The sequence below is a fragment of the Camelus bactrianus genome, chromosome 2, assembly GCF_048773025.1.
Source record: "Camelus bactrianus isolate YW-2024 breed Bactrian camel chromosome 2, ASM4877302v1, whole genome shotgun sequence".
NCBI classification, from domain to species: domain Eukaryota; kingdom Metazoa; phylum Chordata; class Mammalia; order Artiodactyla; family Camelidae; genus Camelus; species Camelus bactrianus.
The window spans coordinates 26,584,165-26,605,445 of NC_133540.1; the positions used below are offsets into that span (position 1 = coordinate 26,584,165).

The following is a 21,281-nucleotide window of genomic DNA, read 5'->3' on the forward strand; positions in this document are numbered from 1 at the left end:
ACATCAGGAAAGTTTTCTTCTATTACATCTCTGAATACTTTCCTGATCCATTTTTGGGCCATTGACTTAGACAACCATCCTTCTTACCTTGGGCTGTTTTGTCTTTGTACCCGTATCTATCATCACCTTTTCTCCAAAATCTTCAGTCTCTCAAGTTTTTCCCTACACATTCACTCTGATGATCTCAAAGCCTTTTCTTCAGGTCAATGAGTCAATTTTCAGCCACTGCACATGTAACGTAATGTCTACATGTATTGACTGAGCTTTATAATACCTCTTTCAACCTCATCCTAGCATATTAATTTGCCTCTAAAGACTCTTATTTTATTGAATTCATAGTCTATAGTGTGACATATTCTCAGTTTCCTTCAGGTCTCTGGATATGCTTCCTTCCAGATTGGGGTCTCCATCTTTCTTCTGTATGTTTTATTCCTTTCCTTCATTTTTACTACAGTCTATCTGTCTATTTTTTTCACTATGCTTGTGCTAATACACAGATCGCTTTGTTCTGATCCAAAGTAGGTAATTCTCCTAATTCCCTTGCCCACCTTTATCTGAGAACTGTAGTTTCCCCTGTGAGATACAGGGATGAGTTCTGCTTTCTAGACACTCTGCAGGGGCCCACGCTGGTGGGAAGCGAAAGAGCTAGCTGGATCAGTACAAGCTCTGCCCTCTCTTCTGGGATTCTGTCACACTAGGGCCCACACACCAGAGCAAGAAAGGCATCTCCGTCCTGGGGCTGCTTATGTAAAAGCTTATGCTTCTAACTCAGAAAGATTATGCTCTAAAAATGGATGCTGGATATGTGCCCTGGTTCTATTCTAGCATCTTTACCCAGGAGTTAAACCATTTGCCTAAGAACAGCTTCCTTGAGAGTAAAAGCTATCTGATGTCACTAAAAATTATTTTAGCATCTCCTGTATAATTAGAAGACAAACTCTCTGAACATATCAACCTTAATCATCAGTGTAAATTCAAATGTATAGCTATCCCCTTCGAAAAGTATGAAATATAGATGTACAGTTATCACACAGATATTCGTACACTAAGCCCTAAAAATAGGTTTAATTCTAATAGGCAAGAAAAAAAGGCATACAGACCTCGACTGAAGGTATGTCCTGTTTCTCAGAACACATGTCTTCTTTAGATGCTTTGTGAATCTTCTTTTCTGAAGAAGACTTTGTGTCAACCTTTTTCAAAGTTTCACAATTGTCTGCTTCATTCTTGACAGGCACTTGCTGGTTATTCCCTTGAATAAATAAAAATGATTCAGTTTCTAGCTGATGATTTCCATTTGTGTTCCCCATAGTTAAATCTCCTTACACCAAATGATCTCGTTTGATTTAATGAGATTTAGACTTAAGGTTTTTGACACCCATAATGCTCTAAGAAATTGATTTTGTTTACAGGTGAAAATTTACTTTTAATATTGAGTTCTACAAAGTCATTAAAAGAGGTCCAGGAAAGAATGATGGGGGCACACCACTGTTCACAGCAGCATTATTCATAAAAGCCAAAAGGTAGAACCCCCCAAATGTATGTGGATGAATGGATGGATACACAAAATGTGGTAAATACCAGGGAACACCTTAAAAAAGAATGATTCATGGTACTACAATATGAATATAATTAACATTACTGAACTGTGCACTCAAGTGGTTAAGATGGAAAAAAAAAAAAAAAGGAATGAAATTCTGACACAGGCCACAACATGGACGAACCCTGAAGACATTAAGCTCATTGAAATAAGCCAGTCACGACAAGACAAATATTGTGTGATTCTACTTGGACCTAGAGTCATCAAGTTCATAGAGATAAGTAGAATGGCAGGGGCCGGGGAAGGGAGTAGGGGTAATTACTGTGTAATGGGTACAGAGTTTCTGTCTGGGGTGATCAGAACATCTGGAGATGGATGACGGTGATGGTTCTACAACGATGTGAACAGTTCATGCCGCTGAACTTTATCATTTAAAATGGGAACTTTCATGTTATGTATATTTTACCACGATTTGTTTTAAATTGAGGGAGGGAGAGAGAGGGGTGAGATCTTGGGTTCTGGGTATGACTCAGGCACTAACTAGCACGAGGATCAAAGTCAGTCTCTAAGCTGCCTGAGCCCCAGTTTCCTTATTTATGAATTACCACCATCTCTGCCTATCCTGTCTGTTATAAAGAAGTGACCAGAACAGAGAGAAATGCAGAGGGTAACAGCCATCTCACACATGAACTTCCTGAGGGCGGTGCCTTCTCCCGCGGTCAGTGCCCACCTGCCCGGGAGCGGGGCCAGCCTGCGGGATGGGCTCTGGGCGCGATGTCACCACGCAGTAGGGACCACATCATGAGTGTGATAGTTCCAGGTTCCTTTCAAGTGATTTCACTCGTGTTTGTTCTTCTATTTCTGACTTCGACAAAAGGTCAAGTCAACCTCAACCCCACGGTAACGGGCCTCAGCGCTCTCATAGGAAACAAAGTATTTCAACACCTTCTCCTTTTTTCTTTAACTAAGACTCCCTCACAATACCTTGGCCACCTGAGAAAGCGGAGATGACCCCAGCGCCAAGACCCCGCAGCAGAGCCGGCTGCGGACACGAGGGGGCGGGCCAGTGCCCTCCAACTCTGCAATCCTCACGCTGCAAACTCAACTCACTCGAGGCCAACACACACACGTTTAAAAAAGAATACCTATAAAGTGAGCACTTTTGCATTTGGTTAACAGAAAATTATATAAATGTTACATAACTATAAAAACGCTGGGAAGTGTTAATTCCTCTCCCGCACGAGTTGGGCGTTCGACACCCACAGAGGAAAACGTCCAACACGATGAAGGAACCCAGGAAAGAGCCAAGAGCAGGGGAGACGGGGTCCAAACAGAAAAAGAAATCAGAAATTAAGACACCCCTTTGGATTCTGGAAGCCATCAGTATGAACAGAACACAGATATTCTCAAGAAAATGTGCCACAACTTTCCTAGAGTCTTAATTCATGAGAAAATGGATTTCCTCACATTTTCTTTAGGTCAAAAACAGCACTTCAGTTCAGTATGAGTCATCAAAGCTTCTTAGGAAGGATCCAAATTTAACATCCAACACTAAACCATGCCCAAGAAGAGGTAAAGCAGACTCTGAGAAAATCAGTAATGCCTGTGGTGGGGCTGAGAATCAGGGCAAACAACAAAATGAATTCAAATAACAGGTCCTCTGTTAAGTGTCTGAGAAATTCTAACGTGACGATATTCAAGAACTTAGAAATGCTGTGAACATGTACTTCCTTTAAAAAGCAGAACCATTCCAGGGCATCCTACTAAGCCTGTTTACTCAGAGCACTTACTTACATATCTTTCCTCCATTTATCCCTCGGAGGAGGAGTGTCTGAGCCACAAGACAAAAAACAAATGGAACAGGAACAAGTGAACTGACCAGAATCCTGCTCAGAGTCCTACTGAAGCCAGTCTAATGGCATGGTGCATTGAACAAACCACTACATTTTTATTTCCAGTTATTAGTATCTATAAGAAAATGAGACGATTTTTTAAAATTTCTGCGAAGACTGGTATTTCAGAACATTTGGAGGTATCCATCTAATTTGGTGAGAACTTCCACGTACTGTTAATTTCAAGGCTTTGGGGCATTAGGAACCTTAAAAGTTCATTATCCTTTATTTTATCATAGGCAGAAACAACAGAAAACGTGCTGACTGGTCCTCTTTTAGAGTGCTGAGATCAGTAGCAATTTTATCTTTACCTCTAAGTTTTTATTATTTTTATCACATCGTGAAAAAATAATAGTTATAAACCTCTGAAAAGAGACCTATTTCAGAAGATCATCTACGCTACACACAAAGCCCTGCGATCCTGTCAGGCCATCAAGGGGCTCCTGGATACAGAACACAAGCCTGGAAGATGCAGCTCCCTTCACAGCTGTCTGACAGGCTGACGCGGAGAGCAAGGGTGTGAAACAGCCCTGAGCAATCTGGCAACAGCCTTCCTTATTGTTGGGAATTTTAATTTATGATTTACTACAGGCTTCTCAGAAGGAGATGGGAGAAAGAGCAGGGAAGAAAGGAATGACACATTTTCTATTGTTCAGAAAACGGTCTGCTTCTCCCCGACAAGGGTGAGCACCTAGCCAGAGCCACTAACACCCACCTTGGAAGATTTTCCTCTTATGGTTACCGGTGAGGAGGGGCGGGGGGGGGATAAATCTGGAGTTTGAGATTTGCAGATACTAACTACCATATATAAAATAGATAAACAACAAGTTTCTTCTGTACAGCACAGGGAACTATATCCAATATCCTCTAGTAACCCATGATGAAAAATATGAAAACAAATATAGGTATGTATATGTGTGACTGAAGCACGCTCTACACCAGAAATTGACACACTGTAACTGACTATACTTGAATTGAAAAATAAATTTTTTTCCTCACACACAGTAAGTTACACTAGGGAAAAAACTGCCTCAGTAAAAGAAGACACAATCCTTCAGGTGCCTTCAGGGGTTCTGACAGGTTTGGGACATCACTCAAGAGACAGATCACCTCCCTGACCCCTTCCCCAAAGGTGGTCTTGTCACTAGTGTTTCTGAAAATATCTGCGTACTTTGGTGGAAATGGCCAGAACGTGGCACACACACTGAGTGTTTCCACTGAGTGAATGGACGTTCTGAAGAGGCTCCCAGACCACCAGGTGGGCTGAGTTCAGCTCTCAAGACTGAGGCTGTTTTCCTCAGACTCTAGAAAGGATCTCAATATAAAAACGACAAGCTTTTCACAAAGCGCAATCCTTTTCAAAATAAGGAAAGAACTAATGCTCAAAGTCGAAAGTGGAGACTCAGGAGGTGCTTATATTTTTGGTTTTCTCATTCCTGAGTGTTCTGCACACCGGGGGTCCCTGCCTGTGACTACCTGTCAGTTCGTTATGATGCTTCCCTTCAAAATCCGACAAAAGAACCCAACACCCTTAATGTTACCAAAAAAACTGCGTCTCCGACCTGCAAACTACAATTTTCTTCCTCTAGATTTCTCAGTCCACTCTTATTTTTTAAATTTTCAACTCTTTAAAATGTTTAAATGGTTAACTTGATGCCAGGCAATTTGTTTACTTTTTAACCTCTCTGATGTTTTCCTAGAATAGTCTTCTAAACAGAAGACAGACAGAACCAAATACCTGTCAGTCAATGGATTTCCCTGTGAGGAGCCTCCTGCTGACATAGGACTTCTGGAGACAAATACAGGACTGAGAATTAGCACCTTTGCATCTGCTCGTATGACTGTGGTGGAAAGCTAGGGTTCTTTCATCAACTGATCTGATCTGATCAGCAACCACCCTGCTACCACTTCACATGCTGATGAGCCAGCCAAAAGGCAGTTGTAAAAAAGTTCTTGTAGTGAGAGATTCATTTCATTTCATAAAGCATTACAGGCATACCAGTCATTGCCCAGGAAGAAAAGATTCTGGGCAAGTTCACCATCTACAATGTTACAAGCAAACGCTGTGTTTACTGGCTCCCTTATTAAATTTAGTCACACTTGCTGAAGTGATGGGTATGACGTGGTCATTGAAGCTCAATTACAGGCATTAAGCCACAAGCATCAGACAAGAGGACCTTGAAGCATGAAATCGAATCCTCTGCCCTGCCCTGGCACTACACAGCTGGGCCACGCCCTCCAGAGCGCAATGATGGATGGGAGGGTCTAGCTCAGTGGCAGAGCGCATGCTTAGCATGCACAAGGTCCTGGGTTCAATCCCCAGTACCTCCAATCAAAAATAAATTAAAACCTAATTACTGCCACCCCCCTAACATTTTTTTTTCCACAACATTGTAAACTAACTATAGTTCAATTAAAAACCAACAACAACAAAGCACTATGATGCAGAAGGCCCCTCCCATCCATCCGTCCGCAATGCCACTGCCTTTGCACTCTGCAGGTGCGTTTTCCCAGACACCTGATGGATGCAATGGACCACAGAAGAAGCACTCCTGGACAAAATTCCCTCAAACCATCTATGATTTTAAGTTGGTGTGAAGTCAGCCTGTGTCCAATGCTGTCCTCAGGCCTAAAGGACACACAAAACTAGAGAAAAGTCCAACCAGACTCACCCCATCATTTCGCCCTTTCACAGAGCTTTGCAGCCTGGGCCCTAGAGAGTGTCGAGAGTGACAGAAAAGGGGGAGGAGGTCCCCACTGCCCCGCCATAAACCCCCTCAGACAAGGAAGGCTCTGACTTCATGGAGACCGGGTTGAGTACATCATCCGGGGGGCATACCCACACGCCACGGGGAGGGGACATGGGGATGGCGCTGACCCTGCAAGCAGGAGTCCATTCAAGCACGTGCACTATGGCCAGGGAAACAGGACGGAGGGCTAGAACAAGGGGTACCAGGAATGAGTGCTGGAATGCGAGCCTAATCCATGCTCTACTCAGAGGACCCCGGCTTTCCTTTAAAGTAGAAATGTCCTTTGATGGAACGTGTACAATTCAGTCTGGTTTCTTCTCTACTAAATCCATAAAGCTCATAAGAATCATCCAATCTACCACCTTCTCTACAATATCAAGAAGTAAAAAATACGAAATCATTTATATTCAGACATTTCAAATAAGATCAAAGACCACTGATTCTTCCATATTAAAAACTGTCAAAGATATGACTTTTAATAGGAACAGAAATGCACTTATTAAAATGGTCAGGATGGATGCGAAAATATAAGCAGAGGCTCTTATGCCAGAAGCCAGAGGGATCAATTAAAGAGTTAACGACAAATGGATATGGAAGAAAGCCTCCCCGTCTAGTTTTGCTGGCATTTTTATTAACTGTATTTGCTACAAGAGAACTTCTGTCTTCTTTTAACCAAGGGACACAATTAGAGAAGAAACAGGGACAAGGAGCCTGTGATGGTGGCAGCTGGTAAATCGGTAAGAAAGTAAGTTTTGTTCAGTCAGAAACATTTCATGGGCTGACTGATTTTTCCCTATTTTGGGAGGAGGGGCTGATTGATTTATATAAATAGTCTGGAAAGCCAAGAAAAAAGATAATGAGGAATAGGTGTCCGTAGATTCTCACAGTAAAACGTGGTACTCCCATCATTCTAACATAGGTACTAAACGGAAAAGTAAACTCTTAACCGCGACGTTCTAAAAATTAGTGCACTGAAAAATTGTGCTGAACACTGGAATTTGACACAACATTGTAAAATGATTATAAATCAATAAAAAATGTTAAAAAAAAAAAAACAAAAACTTGGTGCGTCGTCCTCAACATTCCATCTTACAGACCGTATTTCAACAGTTAGCGCCTCTGCTCATAAGCCTTTGCACGTGAACTGTAAATTGAGTCGCCACCGTTAAACCTAAGTCACAGGTGGGAACAAAGTCCACTCAAAACAGACCGGCCCCAAACAGGAGACAAGAGTCATCAGACAGGATGCAAAGGTTACCGTTAGTTCTCCTGGAAACTTCGGGCAGGTCTGGCGGGTACTGAGGTGGATTTCTCGGCAGATGGCTTTCAGGTAGTTTCTTCGGGGGCTTCAGGGGACAGGGCTCGCGCTCCTTGAGCGCGGCCGCGTTCTCGGGTCCTTTACTGGCCGTTTCCTTAGGAAACATACACGTCGGTGCCCCCTCCTTGGCGGGGCACTCCGGGGGGGCGTGGCCGCCGGCGGCGCGCAGGCAGCCTTTGGGGAGCGCCAGGGGCTTGTGCAGGCCGCCGCCCGCGCCCGCCCAGCCGTCCCCCAGCGCAGCGGCGCACGCGTCCTCCCGCGCGGCGGCGGCCGGCCTGTCGTCGGCGGCCGCGCCGGCCGCGCCCGCCTTGTGTCGGCCGTAGTACACAGAGCACTTGTGCTTCCGCTGCGAGTGGCCGTAGGTGGCCGGGCTCCTCTTCGGGGCGTTCTGCAGCCTGCTCTGCGGGGCGCTGACCGCCAGGCAGCTCTTCCCCCGGCCTTTATCCGAGGGGCCGTAGGTGTCGAGAAAGTTCTTGCAGCTGCTTCTGAATTTAGGAAGATTAGGAATTAATTAGGAATTAACAAATGTAACACCGAGGCAGACCCAAGACACCTCTACCTGAACTCCCGCTGAAAGAGGGAGCAGTCAGTGTTGTGTGTATCAGGGAGCTCTCCACCTTCTCTTCTTTTTTTTGTCAAGGAGGGGGTGATTAGGTTTATTTAATTATTACTTTAATAGAAGGACTGGGGCTTGAACCCAGGACCCTGTGCATGCTATGCATGCACCACTTGAGCTACACACTCCCGACTAATACCTGTTTTGTTTTGTTTTTTAAGTCATACAGATACATACATACATTCATTTTCATATTCTTTACATTATAGGTTACTACAAGATATTGAATAGTTCCCTGTGCTATACAAAAGAAACTTGTTTATCTGTTTTATATATAGTACTTAGTACCTGCAAATCTCAAACTCCCAATTTATCCCTTCCCACCCCCTCTCCCCACTGATAACCATAAATTTGTCTTCTGTGTCTGTGAGTCTGTTTCTGTTTTGTAAATAAATTCATTTGTGTCTTTTTTTTAAGATTCCATGTATAAGTGATGTCATACGTATTTGTCTTTCTCTTTCTGGCTTACTTCACTTAGCGTCATCCAAAACAAAACAAAAAAAGAATATAAATACAAAACAGAAACAGACTCATAGACATAGAATACAAACTTGTGGTTGCCAAGGGGGCAGGGGGTGGGAAGAGACAGACTGGGAGTTCAAAATTTGTAGATACTGACAGGCATATGTAGAATAGATAAACAAGATTATACTGTATAGCACAGGGAAATATATACAAGATCTTGTGGTAGCTCACAGAGAAAAAAAATGTGACAATATATGTATGTTCATGTATAACTGAAAAATTGAATTTAACACAACATTGTAAAGTGACTAACTCAATAAAAAAATCTTAATAAAAAAAGAAGCTATGGTATATTTATACATGGAATACTACTCAGCCATAAAAAATCATAAAATAATGCTATTTGTACCAACATGGATGTTTTTGTTTTTTTGTTTTGTTTTGGTGGGGGAGGTAATTAAGTTTATTTATTTACTTATTTAGTTTAATGGAGGTATGAGGGATTGAACCTGGGACCTCATGCATGCTAAGTAAGCACTCTACCTCTGAGCTGCACCCTTCTCCCCACTTATTCTGTTCTTCTAAAGCTCGGAGAATTGGATACACTTACATGAAGTCTATCTCATCATAAAAGAAATATCACAGTGGTCACATAAGACTTAAAAGAAAATTGTGCAAAAACACACTTGGAATCCAAATGTATATTACCTTACAATAAAAACCAGAAATGAGTGATATCAAAGGTGAGACCTGCCCACACACACGCTACAAGAATCCTCCTTACTTGTGCGAATGGGGGCCGATGACATCCACTGGACCACTGCTCTGCTGTGAAGAGGAGCTGGCGTTCTGCCTCTGTCTCGTTTTCATGAACTCCATCAGAATGTACTGCGCTTGTTGGAAGGCTATTAAAATGACACCCAACAGGGACAGACTGAGGAAGAAAGCAACGAGGTCCATTACTGCCTGGTTCTGACTGGCGTTAAAAACACCAGCTTTACAGGAGAGTGGTGAATGGTTGATGGGAAATGCCTAAAGATATGGTATGAAAATCCCATAAGATGTATGACATCACAATTTCTGACATTTCTTGAAGATTTTTTTAAGAAACGAAGTTTCTAATAATGTGACTATTAACTCCAACATTCTAATTCAATTTTTAAAGACACTTCTAGGATAAAATCACATCTTAAAGGGTCATTCTAGTCTTCTAATCTCAAACTGCCATTGTCCTAAGCTAATAAGACATCATGCATCTTATACGATGTTTATGTATCTTAGATGTTATATTACATATACACCTTCCACTGTGACTGCCCTTGAACACAGATGGAACACAATGTCCACTATACTCCTGGGTCACCCTGTGAATCTCTTACAATTAGTTTACTATTATCTTAAAGCTTACCAGTGACTACTTCGTCTACTTCATGAATGTCAGGGTTCTCAAAGCAACCTAAGCTCCACTCAACCCATATGCTTCGCTCACACCTGGACAATATCCATTTTCATGCAACGCGCCGGGATGTCTTCTCCAGCGGAGAAGGTGGTAGCTTACCCAACGAAGAAAACCGTGAGCCTCCAAAACGACTCCTCCCAGCTGGGCCCTGGAACCACGTCCGCACACAGAGGCAGCAGGTGATGCGGGAGGGTCACGTTGAGAGTGAAGCGAAACTCGAGGTCTGCTGCCGTCACAAGAGTCAGCTCACGAATGACCCAGGAAGAGGTGAAGTCTGGGGTAAACCTAACAACAGAAGAGCCATCTTTACGAACCTTCATTGTTTACATTTTAGGCACGAAACAAAATAATTATCATGGCAGCAAAATTTCTTACACTGACAAGATAAATACTTGTATGAAAACAACTTAAGACATCTTACCGATGAAAAAGGGTTTCTCCCCACCAGATATTAAATGCATCCCCAAACTTAAATGAGGTTCCAGCCCAGTGCTCACACAATGCTGATGTCCCGGGACGTGCTGGGGTCCAAGGAAAACTGATGACAGTCTAGCACTTCGAATCCATAACCTTGGCAATTATACCCATTAATTTTCAGAGACGTCACAGTTATAGGAAGCGGTCCGATATTCTCAACCTTGAAGTTCTTTGTAATAGATAAAATTTGCTTGCTGTCTTTCAGTTCTAGTGAGGATGGAAAGTGAGATTTAGTACAGATGAACTGCAAATTTTATTTAAAACAATTTACTATATCAACATTTATTGAATCCACAAACCATGATCTACATGATTAAAATGAAAAAAAAAATCCATATAAGCTCAAAGTATGATTTCCTAGCTAATTTCTAGAACAGTCATAGATTCTGTTGTACTATCAGAATATGATAAAAATACTTAACTAGTCAAGGTTGTTCCTCAGTTAAATGATCTGCCTAGGTACCCAAAATCTATTCTTTGTTCTTTTACTTACTCAAGGTTAAGGTGGTAAGTTTACTCTTCTCAGAAGCCTAGGAGTCTGGACTTACCAATAGCCACCACACACACCACCTGTGCCTCGATCACACTGAACAGGGACCAGTTAGGAGGGGGTGTGCTTCTGTGTAAATCCAAAACAGCCACTAAAAACAGTTCAAACTCCCACTGCAGGAGGATGCAGCAGGTAGGTATAGCCTTGCAAATCAATAAAAGCACATTTCATATTGGGAGTTTAAAAAAGGAACAGTTATCAAATGTTAAAATATTCCAATAAATCTATAATGCACAATCTATTCCACATAAGGACTGACATTTTATCTGGTTCTACAGTTTTCGTATTCCTCCTTAATTCAAACTTTCAAGGCCAACTTTAAACTACTGAACGAATGAAAGAATGGAGAAAAGAAACACTCTGATGAAAACTTTGAATGCAAAATGGCTAAACTTTTCAAACTTGGTGCTCATTTGGCATAATTTTCTGGAAAAAAAAATTCAAACAGTCATTAAAGTAGTGCTACAAATTATCCAATGGTTTCAATGAGTTTTTCCCATAGGATACATACTGTTACACTATAATGTTTTCAGTGGGTTCCTGAAACTAAAACTAATAATAGGAAAATAAGATAGAATTTACCAAAAACATTTTCATCTGTTGTTTTATTTTTTGTCTTAGTTCCTGAGGAAGTTCTGGAAACTAACACAAATAGTTCAAAAGCATTTAATTTAAATTCATGCATAATTTACAAAGTTCTAATGGATCATGTAGATGTTTAAATCTGTACCATCTGATACAGTGGCCACTAGATACATATGGTTACTTAAATTAAAATTAAATAAATTTAAAAATTGATTTTTTTCAGTCACACGAGCTGTATTTTAAGCATTCATCAGCTACACATGGCAAGCAGCTGCCAGACTGGACAACACAATGTACAACACTTCCATTACTGCGAAAAGTTCTACTGGTTAGCACACTTTCAGTCTCTCCACTTCTCATTTTGGTGTGATTTTCTATGATTAGCTAACTGATAAACCAAATTACCAGTTATCTTTAATATTTCATACTCTACTGGTAACTTAACATTATACATTGTCCCCCCATATCTATTATTTAAATTGGGTTAAATATCTAAGGCTGTTGTTCTAATCGAGTTGTCTACACATGCTCAAATGTTTGCCTAATTATTTGCATCAATACAACAAATTTAATGTAAATTTTTTAAAGAATCTTGTAATCTCATTTTGCTCTTGGCTTAAGCCCAAGCCTGCCCTTCCGAGTGCCACGAACACGGGCCACACCATGCACACGGGCCACACCACGCACATGGGCCACGCGACGCACACAGGCCACACACGGGAACCACGCTTTCGGACTCACGTCGGCGGCAGTCCATCAGCGTGGACTCGGGCACCTTAAATCGCAGAGACCCTCCCGCACCAGGAAGTCTTCCACCCACTTTCAGTAATTCTCTTGCTCCAAATCCTTCCACGCCAACCATGTCGATAACAGTCAGGTTATTCCTACAGTGAAAGGAGATGCAAATAAAAAAGCATTACCAGGAGAGTCACAAGATACAGTGACTTGAATTTGAATATTCCTAGTTAGCAAAAACGTTTTTAAAGATTGGGGGGGGGGGAATCCATTTAAAGAGTGTGGCATCTCCTGCCATCTCAGGGAATCCATGAGCCAACGGAAGCCGCCAAGCCCTGGCAGAGTCACGGCAAGCGGACTGGGTGAGAACCAGCGAATGACCATGACCGGTCTCCAGTCTCCGCCCAAGAATGGAAACCCGCAGTGTTCTAAGCAGGCACCAGGGGGGTGATCAACCCTCCAAGAGACAAAAAAATGAAGAAATAAACTGGGGGCCACCCAGAAACACTTAACAAATTAGCACAAATTGGTAAAAAACCGTTTACAGGGTGAATTAAGGAGTTTTCACAGTAATTGTGACTCTAAGAAATTCTGCCTTAGGGGTAATTCTAGAAATAAAATCCGACCCTATCTTCTGAACTAAAGATATAAAATATCATCCAAAAATAATATATATCGATACAAGTTCTTAAGAGTCAAACAGTAATTCAGACTAGCTCTTGCCTTTTCATTAAATGAAATCATGAATCCCAGGATGAAAAAGTTAAGTGGAAATGATGTTCAAATGATGGAGACAGCACTGAAAGCCAGTTATCATTCACGTAAATACTAGAAGCAGAGACAGAATCCATTCCTAGTTATGCAGAATACACTGAGATGTCTTTACCTCTTCTAGAGGATTAAAACCTTTATGGAAAACTGCTTAAAAGCCTTTTAGTGACGTTAGATGATCAATATTGTTTACAGAAAAATATCTCTCAATACAGAAACCATCAAAAATAAATTAACTAGTATAAAAAAATCGAGACTTTTTAAGTCTGGGATAGTTGAAGCTGGGATGAGATAAAGCTTATCTTTGTACTTCCTACAACCTTAGTTCTTCAACAGAGAATGGGTTTAAGATGAAACATTGTCAGCAGAGCATTAAAATGCTTACTGGAACATTGGTTATTCGTTTGTTCTAGTAAGCACTAGTCAAAATGCTTAATAAAACAAACTATTTTAAGAACTTTATTTTAGTGCATTTTCATTTTAGTAGCACTCACTTGCAGAAGAACAAACTCATATGATATACTAAAGAACGTCCAAAATCATAAAGTCTTTGCCTGCTTATCTGACACTAGAAACGCTTTACAAAAAAAAATAACAAAAATGACATTAATGAAAAACTGAACTTGTCAGATGTCTTAGCCATTCAGAGAGCTTCAACATAGACCTGTATTGACTGCAAATTTTTGAGAAAAGACTCAAAGACTACCTAAAGATGCAAAAATTTTAAGAATGAAAAACATGTAGCTGTTTAAATCAATTAACAACAATTGTTCATTTAAAAGGAAGGAAAAGAAGCAATACAAGTCAGGAGGCTGAACCAAGCACTTTTTCCATTGTCCTTTGCAGCTACAGAGAGTTCCAGAAGCAAGACATACAGATGGGACAATGGTATAAATCCAAACACTGAGGAATGAAAATGTATATACAGCAGTGTTTCGATTATTTTTCAGAGCTGAGGACAGAGAAGTACGTGTCTGTGTGCTCATGTGTGTGTTCTGCTCTCTGATGGCAGGTGAGGCACTGAGTGAAGGGTACCGCCGCCCCAGGAAGATGGGCACTCACACCCCACGGTACAAGGGAGGAGTCTGGGGCACTGGGATTAAGTGTGGAGCCACACCTCTCCTACCATGAGACACAGCTCATCACTGAGGGCCTGACTAGAGGTACATGTCAACTCTTTGCTAAAGAGATTGTGTATTCTTGAGAAATTCAGTCAGCCAAGAAAGAGACAGGGACACACCTACCGGATTAGGATGAGTGAAGTCACTTTTCCATAGTCAGCTGGTGTGAAAACTACCCCGACCCTTTTCATTTCCAAAGGCTGCAAATGTAAGTGGAGGACGCCAAACCCGGATTCTTCAGCATGCACACCCTGCAAAGTATTCATAAATGCAATTAACTCCCGGAGAGCAAGCGTCCGTTAAGTGCATCGTGGACGATAAGCATGACTGCTTTTTCTTTAATGTCTAGACCTGACCAACCAAATCAACCTGTGAAACTTGTTTATCCTGAGAGCCCACGTCCATCCATGGTGCCCCAGCCGCAGCTGAGCAGCAGAGGCAGAGGCTGCAGGACAACCTGACACGGACGCTGGAAAGGGGACCTGCTTCCTGGAGCAGATGGGAGCTGGGGCTAGAGGCCTTTGATGGAATGATGCTGTGAATGTAAAACATCACCTAGAAAACAGACCACACAGCCTTTGCTCAAACACTACAGGGATCTGACCGAGCCACCCATCCACTGCTGGACAACCCTAAATTCACTTTAATGTCAAGTTTAAGTTTATAAACAAATCATCTTCATTATATTTAGTCTCTCCATTCAGGAGAAAGATCTTTATTTATTCACATCCTCTTTTATTCTCTCCAAGATTTCTAACTTTCTCTGGATAAAATTCTGTGTTCTAAATTTAACATTCAAGACTTGGTTCTTTATCACTGTGGTAGACTTTCCCTCTTCCCACTCTTTTCTAGCTCCTTCTCACTGAAAGTAATTTATTAATTTTTTTAGAGCTAACTGTACAGTCTGCTTAATATTTCTCTCTTCTGTATTTTTAGGTTTGTTTGTTTTATCCTTCAGTTATTGCTAGCATTTCCCACGCTACCTAAAAGAAGAAACAGTGATGGTATCTGATTCACTTTCATTAAAATTACAAACTTCATGAGGGAGAAACTCTGCTTTATACACATACGAATACTGAACAAAAAGCTGCCAACTTATGGTATTAAAAGTATAACCACGACAGCACCAATTATTAAATAGTTCTTCCATGCCAGGCACTGGAATGTAATTAGGTGCATATACAAAATACTAAGCATTCCATAAACTTGTTGAATCTTCAAACATTATTACGAGTGAGAAAGAGAAGGCTTGGAGAGGTTCAAGCATTTCCCCAGGATTACATGGAAGAGCCGGAATATCTGGAAACCTGAATGTCCAGTCCCACATGCTCTTAACCAAAAGAGCTACATTTCTAAAAGCAAATGGACAAAAATAATGTAGGCCTTTGTATAACAAAGAATTCTAATAAGAATTTTAAGTTAAAGTTTTGAGTGTCTCGAAGACACTGAAACTATTCTTTCTGTCAATGTAGTAAATTAACCATGGTAATCATATCCTTTATCACAAAAGATGTAATGTTCTTGGGGAAAATCTTCAATCACTGATTAAAAATGTTTTCCAAGTGAGCTGCACCATCTTTCCAAATCTGAATAGAAAGGATATTGCCATGTAAAGGAAACTGGCATTATTTTTGGAATTTAAAATTATATATGATTAAATAGTAGTGGAGCAAAATACCTGTTAGCATCTTGGCCTCATTTACCTCTCAGCAGCCCTGGGAGACTGCTTGGTGGAGAGAAAAGTGAGAGGGACAGAGCGGGGCAGGCTCCTAACACAACAAGGCAGTGCTGCCCAGACCACATACAAAGGGAAACAAGCATTACTATTGTGTGTTTCCTACTGTAAAAACGTCTCCATTAAAAACCCACTCAATGTCTATTGACAGATGACTGGATAAAGAAGCTGTGGTATTTTTATACAATGGAATACTACTCAGCCATAAAAAATAATAAACTAATGCCATTTGCAGCAGCATGGATGGACCTGAAGATTGTCATTCTAAGTGATGTTAAGCCAGAAAGAGAAAGAAAAATACTGTATGGTATACCTTATATGTGGAATCTAAAAAAAAGACAAATGAACTTATTTACAAAACAGAAACAAACAGACACAGAGAACAAATTTATGGTTACCAGAGGGAAAGGGGGTGGGAAGGGATACATTGGGGGTTCGAGATTTGCAGATACTAACTACTATATATAAAATAGATAAACAACAAGTTTCCACTGTAGAGTACAGGGAACTGTATTTAGTATCCCGTAGTAACACATAATGAAAAAGAATATGAAAACGAATATATGTACGTATACGTATGACTGAATCACTATGCTGTGCACCAGAAATTGACACAACATTGTACATTGACTATGCTTCAATTAAAAAAAAAAAAAAACCTACTTAAAAAGTCTGCTTTGACTCCTATTTTAACTCTCAGCTGGAGGTTATCTATGGCCTCCCTCTTTCAAGGTAATCTGGAGCCAACAGTGTACCTTTGGAGGGGGTGGTAAGGGCAGAGAAAGAAAAAAGCACCCAAGGCATTTAAATACGTTTGTGCGTTAGAAATACAGTGATACGCATATGTGTGTTCACAGGTGTACGTGCGTATTTTTTTTAAGAGATGCTTCGTGTTTGAATTGATCTCTGGCACAAAACACCTGTGAGGAAAGTGCTCAGCTACACCAGTGACCCACAGAACGACTGCGTGAAAACTCAGAAACCAGGCTGCCAAGTTCCCAAACAACACCCTTGCCACATGACATGTTTACTCCCTCTCCTCAGTATTTATCCAAGACCTTCTGAGTGCCCAGAGCGTTAAGATTTTCAGAGAAATCCTTTTATATAGATGAGGTGACTATCACAGAAATTGGCTGGTTTGCTAAAAAAAAATATGAAGTCAGTTTAGTGAGAGAAGATTTTTTTAATTGCTTTTACTTTATTTTGCCTTTAAAAAGAATCTGATGGGGCCGAGGAATCTTAGGAGAATTATAAATTACGGGGTCTCAAGTTTTATGGTTTTCTCCATAGCTCTGATTCAGTTTTTATTTCTTCACTCACAAGAATCTAAATAATCACATTAAAATGATTTGCAGGCTCACATGAACCAGGGGCTCCTGCTGCCTGAGTTAACTGGAAAAATCTGCTTTGCATACTTAATTCTAGAATATAAAAATAAGAGAGCCACATACATTACGTAAAGACACTCGGAACATAAATCAGTGAGGCCCAAATGCTATGCATCTAGTTTGTCAGCATTCTTTTTTCTGTTTAAAGACGACACCCTACCTGGTAAGGGCAAGCTTTGGTGAGCTGGAATTCACCAGTTGTGAAATTAATCATCTGCGTATCGGTGCCAAACCTACAAAGAAAAAAAAATGTGTAAAATAGCATTCAGAGCACCAAGGAAGAAAGAATTACATATAATACACACACACATACACACACACACACACACACACAAGCACATGTACCTGCACACAGACGCAATCCACCTGTCCTTACACTCTGGGGTCCCAGCCCCTCACACCGTACCTGACATATTCTAAGAACTCAATAAATACTGTGGAATGAATACCACTGACAGCAAAGAATGTAAAAAAGTATATGGTGACAAAAGCTCTAAAGATGAAGCAATTTCTTTTTCTTTAAATGGTCCACAGCTACGGAACCTGATAGGAACTCTCGGCCAAGGACAGTTTTATCTCAGTGGACTCGTGGCCATGTCTGGAGATATTTGCTTGTCGTGGCTGGGGAGGTCCTACCGGCATCTACTGGGTGGAAACCAGGGTCGCTGCTAAACACCCCTCAAAGCACAGAACACCCCATCCCCCTCCTTGAACACAGACTCCTCTGCTCTGCCACGTAAACAGGGCTGAAGCTCAGACCTGGGGATCAGGGGAGGTCTTACTAAGCCAAAAGAGGAAACGTTCTAGGTGCAACTGTGATTGCTATGCGAAAATTAGATGTAACAGACACGAACAATATTACCGCATCTTGTTTATTACCAACATGAAATGAAAAACGCACTAAACCACTAACGTCATTTCTCGCGTTGCGCAGAGGTCACCGGCATTTTGATGATAAATTTTAGGAGTGTATGTGAACCACTGTGACTGCAAAGGTTCCCTGACAAGAAAAGAATATTCTGCTGGGGGCCTGGACTTGACCCAGGAAGACAAGACGTCACACGGTACACACAGCTGGGAACTGCCGTCAGGGGTGTGCACGGGCGGCTGGTGCACAGCCACACACAGGCTCCGGGGAGAATGTGAAGGATGTTACACGATGCTGGGTCTAAACAGCACTTCCCCAAACCCCTCCCCCCAAGGAGTCTTCAGGACTGGGCGTTACCATTTGTGGAGCAGGCGCACAGCGGCCTCGGGTCTGGGGTACAGGGAGATGGGCAGGAGCTGCAGGGAGACTGGCAGAGAGGAAGGATTCTTCACCACAAAGTACTTCACCTAGAGGCGGGGAGAGGAGAGTCAGAACCCCGAGAAAGGCTGCACCGCTCCTGAGACGTTCCTGCAAAAACGCATCCCCTGCAGCTAACCATGCAAAGCAACGCAGCCATCAGCTCGAGGGACAGCCCGGAGAACAGACGGCCGGAACGCCTCAAAAGTGCCTGCACTCTGATAAGATTTCTTTCTGTTTCTTTGTGTCATCTTCAATTTCCTTCATCAGTGTTTTACAGTTTTCAGAGTACAGGTAATCTCCTTGGTTAAGTTTATTTCTAGGTATTTTGGTCTTTTTGATGCAAAAGAAGTGCCCATTATAAAATTCTGGTTTTTGAAGAGGAAAAAAAAAAGTGAATGAAGGGCTGCAAATGGCAAAATATCCTTCTTTCTTACGGGTGAGCTGTATTCCATTACATATATATGCTGCACCTTCTTTATCCATTCATCTAGTGATGTGCATTTAGGATGCTTCCATATCTTGGCACTTATAAATAATGTTGCTGTTAATAGTGGGCTGTATGTGTCTTTCTGAATTAGTTCTTATTTTGTGGTTGGCTTTATTCCATTGGTAACTATGTAAGCTTAAAAAGCTAAAGCTTTAAACGTTCTTAGAAACAATGAACAGTACATACATGTAAATTTTTTAAAATATGTGCAGTATATCGTGTATATGTATTCACATGCAATATATTGTATATGTGCAGTCAAATTGTAACAATTCTACCTAATAAAACTGAAAAATGGGGAAAAAAAAAAAAAAAAGAGTGTGCTCTGAGAAGAGAGACTAAGGAAGATCCAAGGAGGGGAAGCCACCTGACCAGCCCCTGAGAGATCCTGGATCAGCCAGGACCAAAAAAAAGCCACAAAGCCTGCTGGTGGGATAACTGGGAGAGCTGGAAGGCAGACTGCAGGTGAGAGAACGTTATTATGATTAATGTTACATTTTCTGATTCCGATCATTATCCTCTGACATGTCAGAAGATGTTGCTCTTTGGAAATTCACACGGGAGTAGTAGTTAGAGGTGGAGGCATAACGTCTGGCCCTCTCAAGTGGCCCCTAAAAATGCGTGTGCGTGGAAAGAGAGAGGAAGCCGTGGAGCGAGTGTGGCAAACGTCAGAGATGGATGCATCTTTGTGAAGGGCAATGGGGAGGTCTTGTCCCCTCTTGAAACTTTTCTCCAAGTTGAAATGATTTCAAAATAGAAGTTTCATTAAAAAGCAGTTTTAGTAGCACAGGGAACTATATTCAACGTCTCGTAGTAACTTATGGTGAGAAAGAATATGAAAACAAATATATGTTTGTTCCTATATGACTGAAGCATTATGCTGTACACCAGCAATTGAGACAACATTGTGTCAACGGACTGTACTACAATAAAAATATATATACTGAAAAAAAAAAAAAAAAAGCAGTTTTAGGATGTCTTGCCTAAGAAACTCAACAAGCACCTGAATAAGTGTAACTTACTACTCAGACCACGTGTGATCTAGCTCTTGGGCAAGGAAGCTTACGAGACAAAAACTCAGGTCTGCTGGCGTCTTCTTTCCCTCTGCCCTCCCTCCCCACCACCCCTGCTGGGGGAGAGAGGCCCACAGTCGGGCGCCAGCGGCCGAGGATGAGGATGGCGGGGCAGCAGGCATCACCGAGCCGCTTCCCAGACCTCTCCCAGTGAGCGCCGCACCCCCTCCCACCTGCCGAAGCCTGTGTCAGTCACGATTCTCTGTGGTGGGCAGCTGAATACTTGCTCAGCTGGCAGATTTTGAATTGAACACAGACTTCATAAAACGTATTTCTTTTATGCACTTCCAGTCTGTTTCAGAGTTTTATTCCTTACTTTGTCCTTTGGACACCTCCCCACTCCAAGGGCTGAGTGGCAGGTGTGTGTCACTTAAATTTAAAAGAATTCTGGTTCTGAAGCAGCATCTCAAGGTGGAAAGACTCTGGTAACATAAAAACCCAAGCGCTGGGGTGTCCCTGGCGGAGAGATGAAAAGACACCGAGGATGCTCACCACGCTGCTCCTCAGGGCGGTGGCGCTGAAGTTCAGCATAACGCCAGGCTGAGGGATCAGGCGAGGCAGGAAGGAAGCAAAGGGTTCTGACTCCCTGGATCGCTTCGAGTGGGCAAACCGCGTTGTTCCTAATACACTCCTCCTGGGTGATTCATAAAGAAAGAAATCATCAAAATAACTTGGGCAGAAAAAAGGGAAATCACTAAATATCACTCCCCCTAAAAGGAGTAAGAGGCTTTTGGAAATAAAAATGGCTTCTTCTGGGTCTGGGGAAGCCCGAGTACAGGATGACCCTGGAACATCCTGTTTTACTAGAAAGCAAGAAAGTGCTCGAAGAATGATGGGCATGAGTCAAAGGGACCCACGAGCGAGCCTTGAAGGACGCCCTCAGCCAAATTTGGGACAAGTTGGCATCAAAGATAATAATGATGGTAATGGTGGCAATAACCAAAAACTCCACAGTGATGCCCAAAAAGAGTGTAGAGTGAATCATTAGAAACCACCATTTTTGCAGCCAGCAATTCAACAAGTGATCCCAGGCA

General features: G+C 41.8%; 1 protein-coding gene across 3 annotated transcripts in view; it reads right to left on the minus strand.

Annotated features, from left to right (window-relative positions):
* TMEM131L (transmembrane 131 like) overlaps nt 1-21,281 on the minus strand; it is a 160,503-nt gene that overhangs the window by 24,997 nt on the left and 114,225 nt on the right. For all 3 annotated transcript variants that reach the window (XM_074377138.1, XM_074377132.1, XM_074377143.1), the window contains exons 17-26: nt 20,740-20,881; nt 18,625-18,734; nt 17,560-17,632; nt 14,400-14,527; nt 12,391-12,533; nt 10,535-10,721; nt 10,137-10,322; nt 9,363-9,512; nt 7,438-7,982; nt 1,101-1,249 (exon numbers count right to left, since the gene is read on the minus strand). In XM_074377138.1, the coding sequence (XP_074233239.1) occupies nt 1,101-1,249; nt 7,438-7,982; nt 9,363-9,512; nt 10,137-10,322; nt 10,535-10,721; nt 12,391-12,533; nt 14,400-14,527; nt 17,560-17,632; nt 18,625-18,734; nt 20,740-20,881 (1,813 nt within the window). The remainder of the gene's footprint in view (nt 1-1,100; nt 1,250-7,437; nt 7,983-9,362; nt 9,513-10,136; nt 10,323-10,534; nt 10,722-12,390; nt 12,534-14,399; nt 14,528-17,559; nt 17,633-18,624; nt 18,735-20,739; nt 20,882-21,281) is intronic.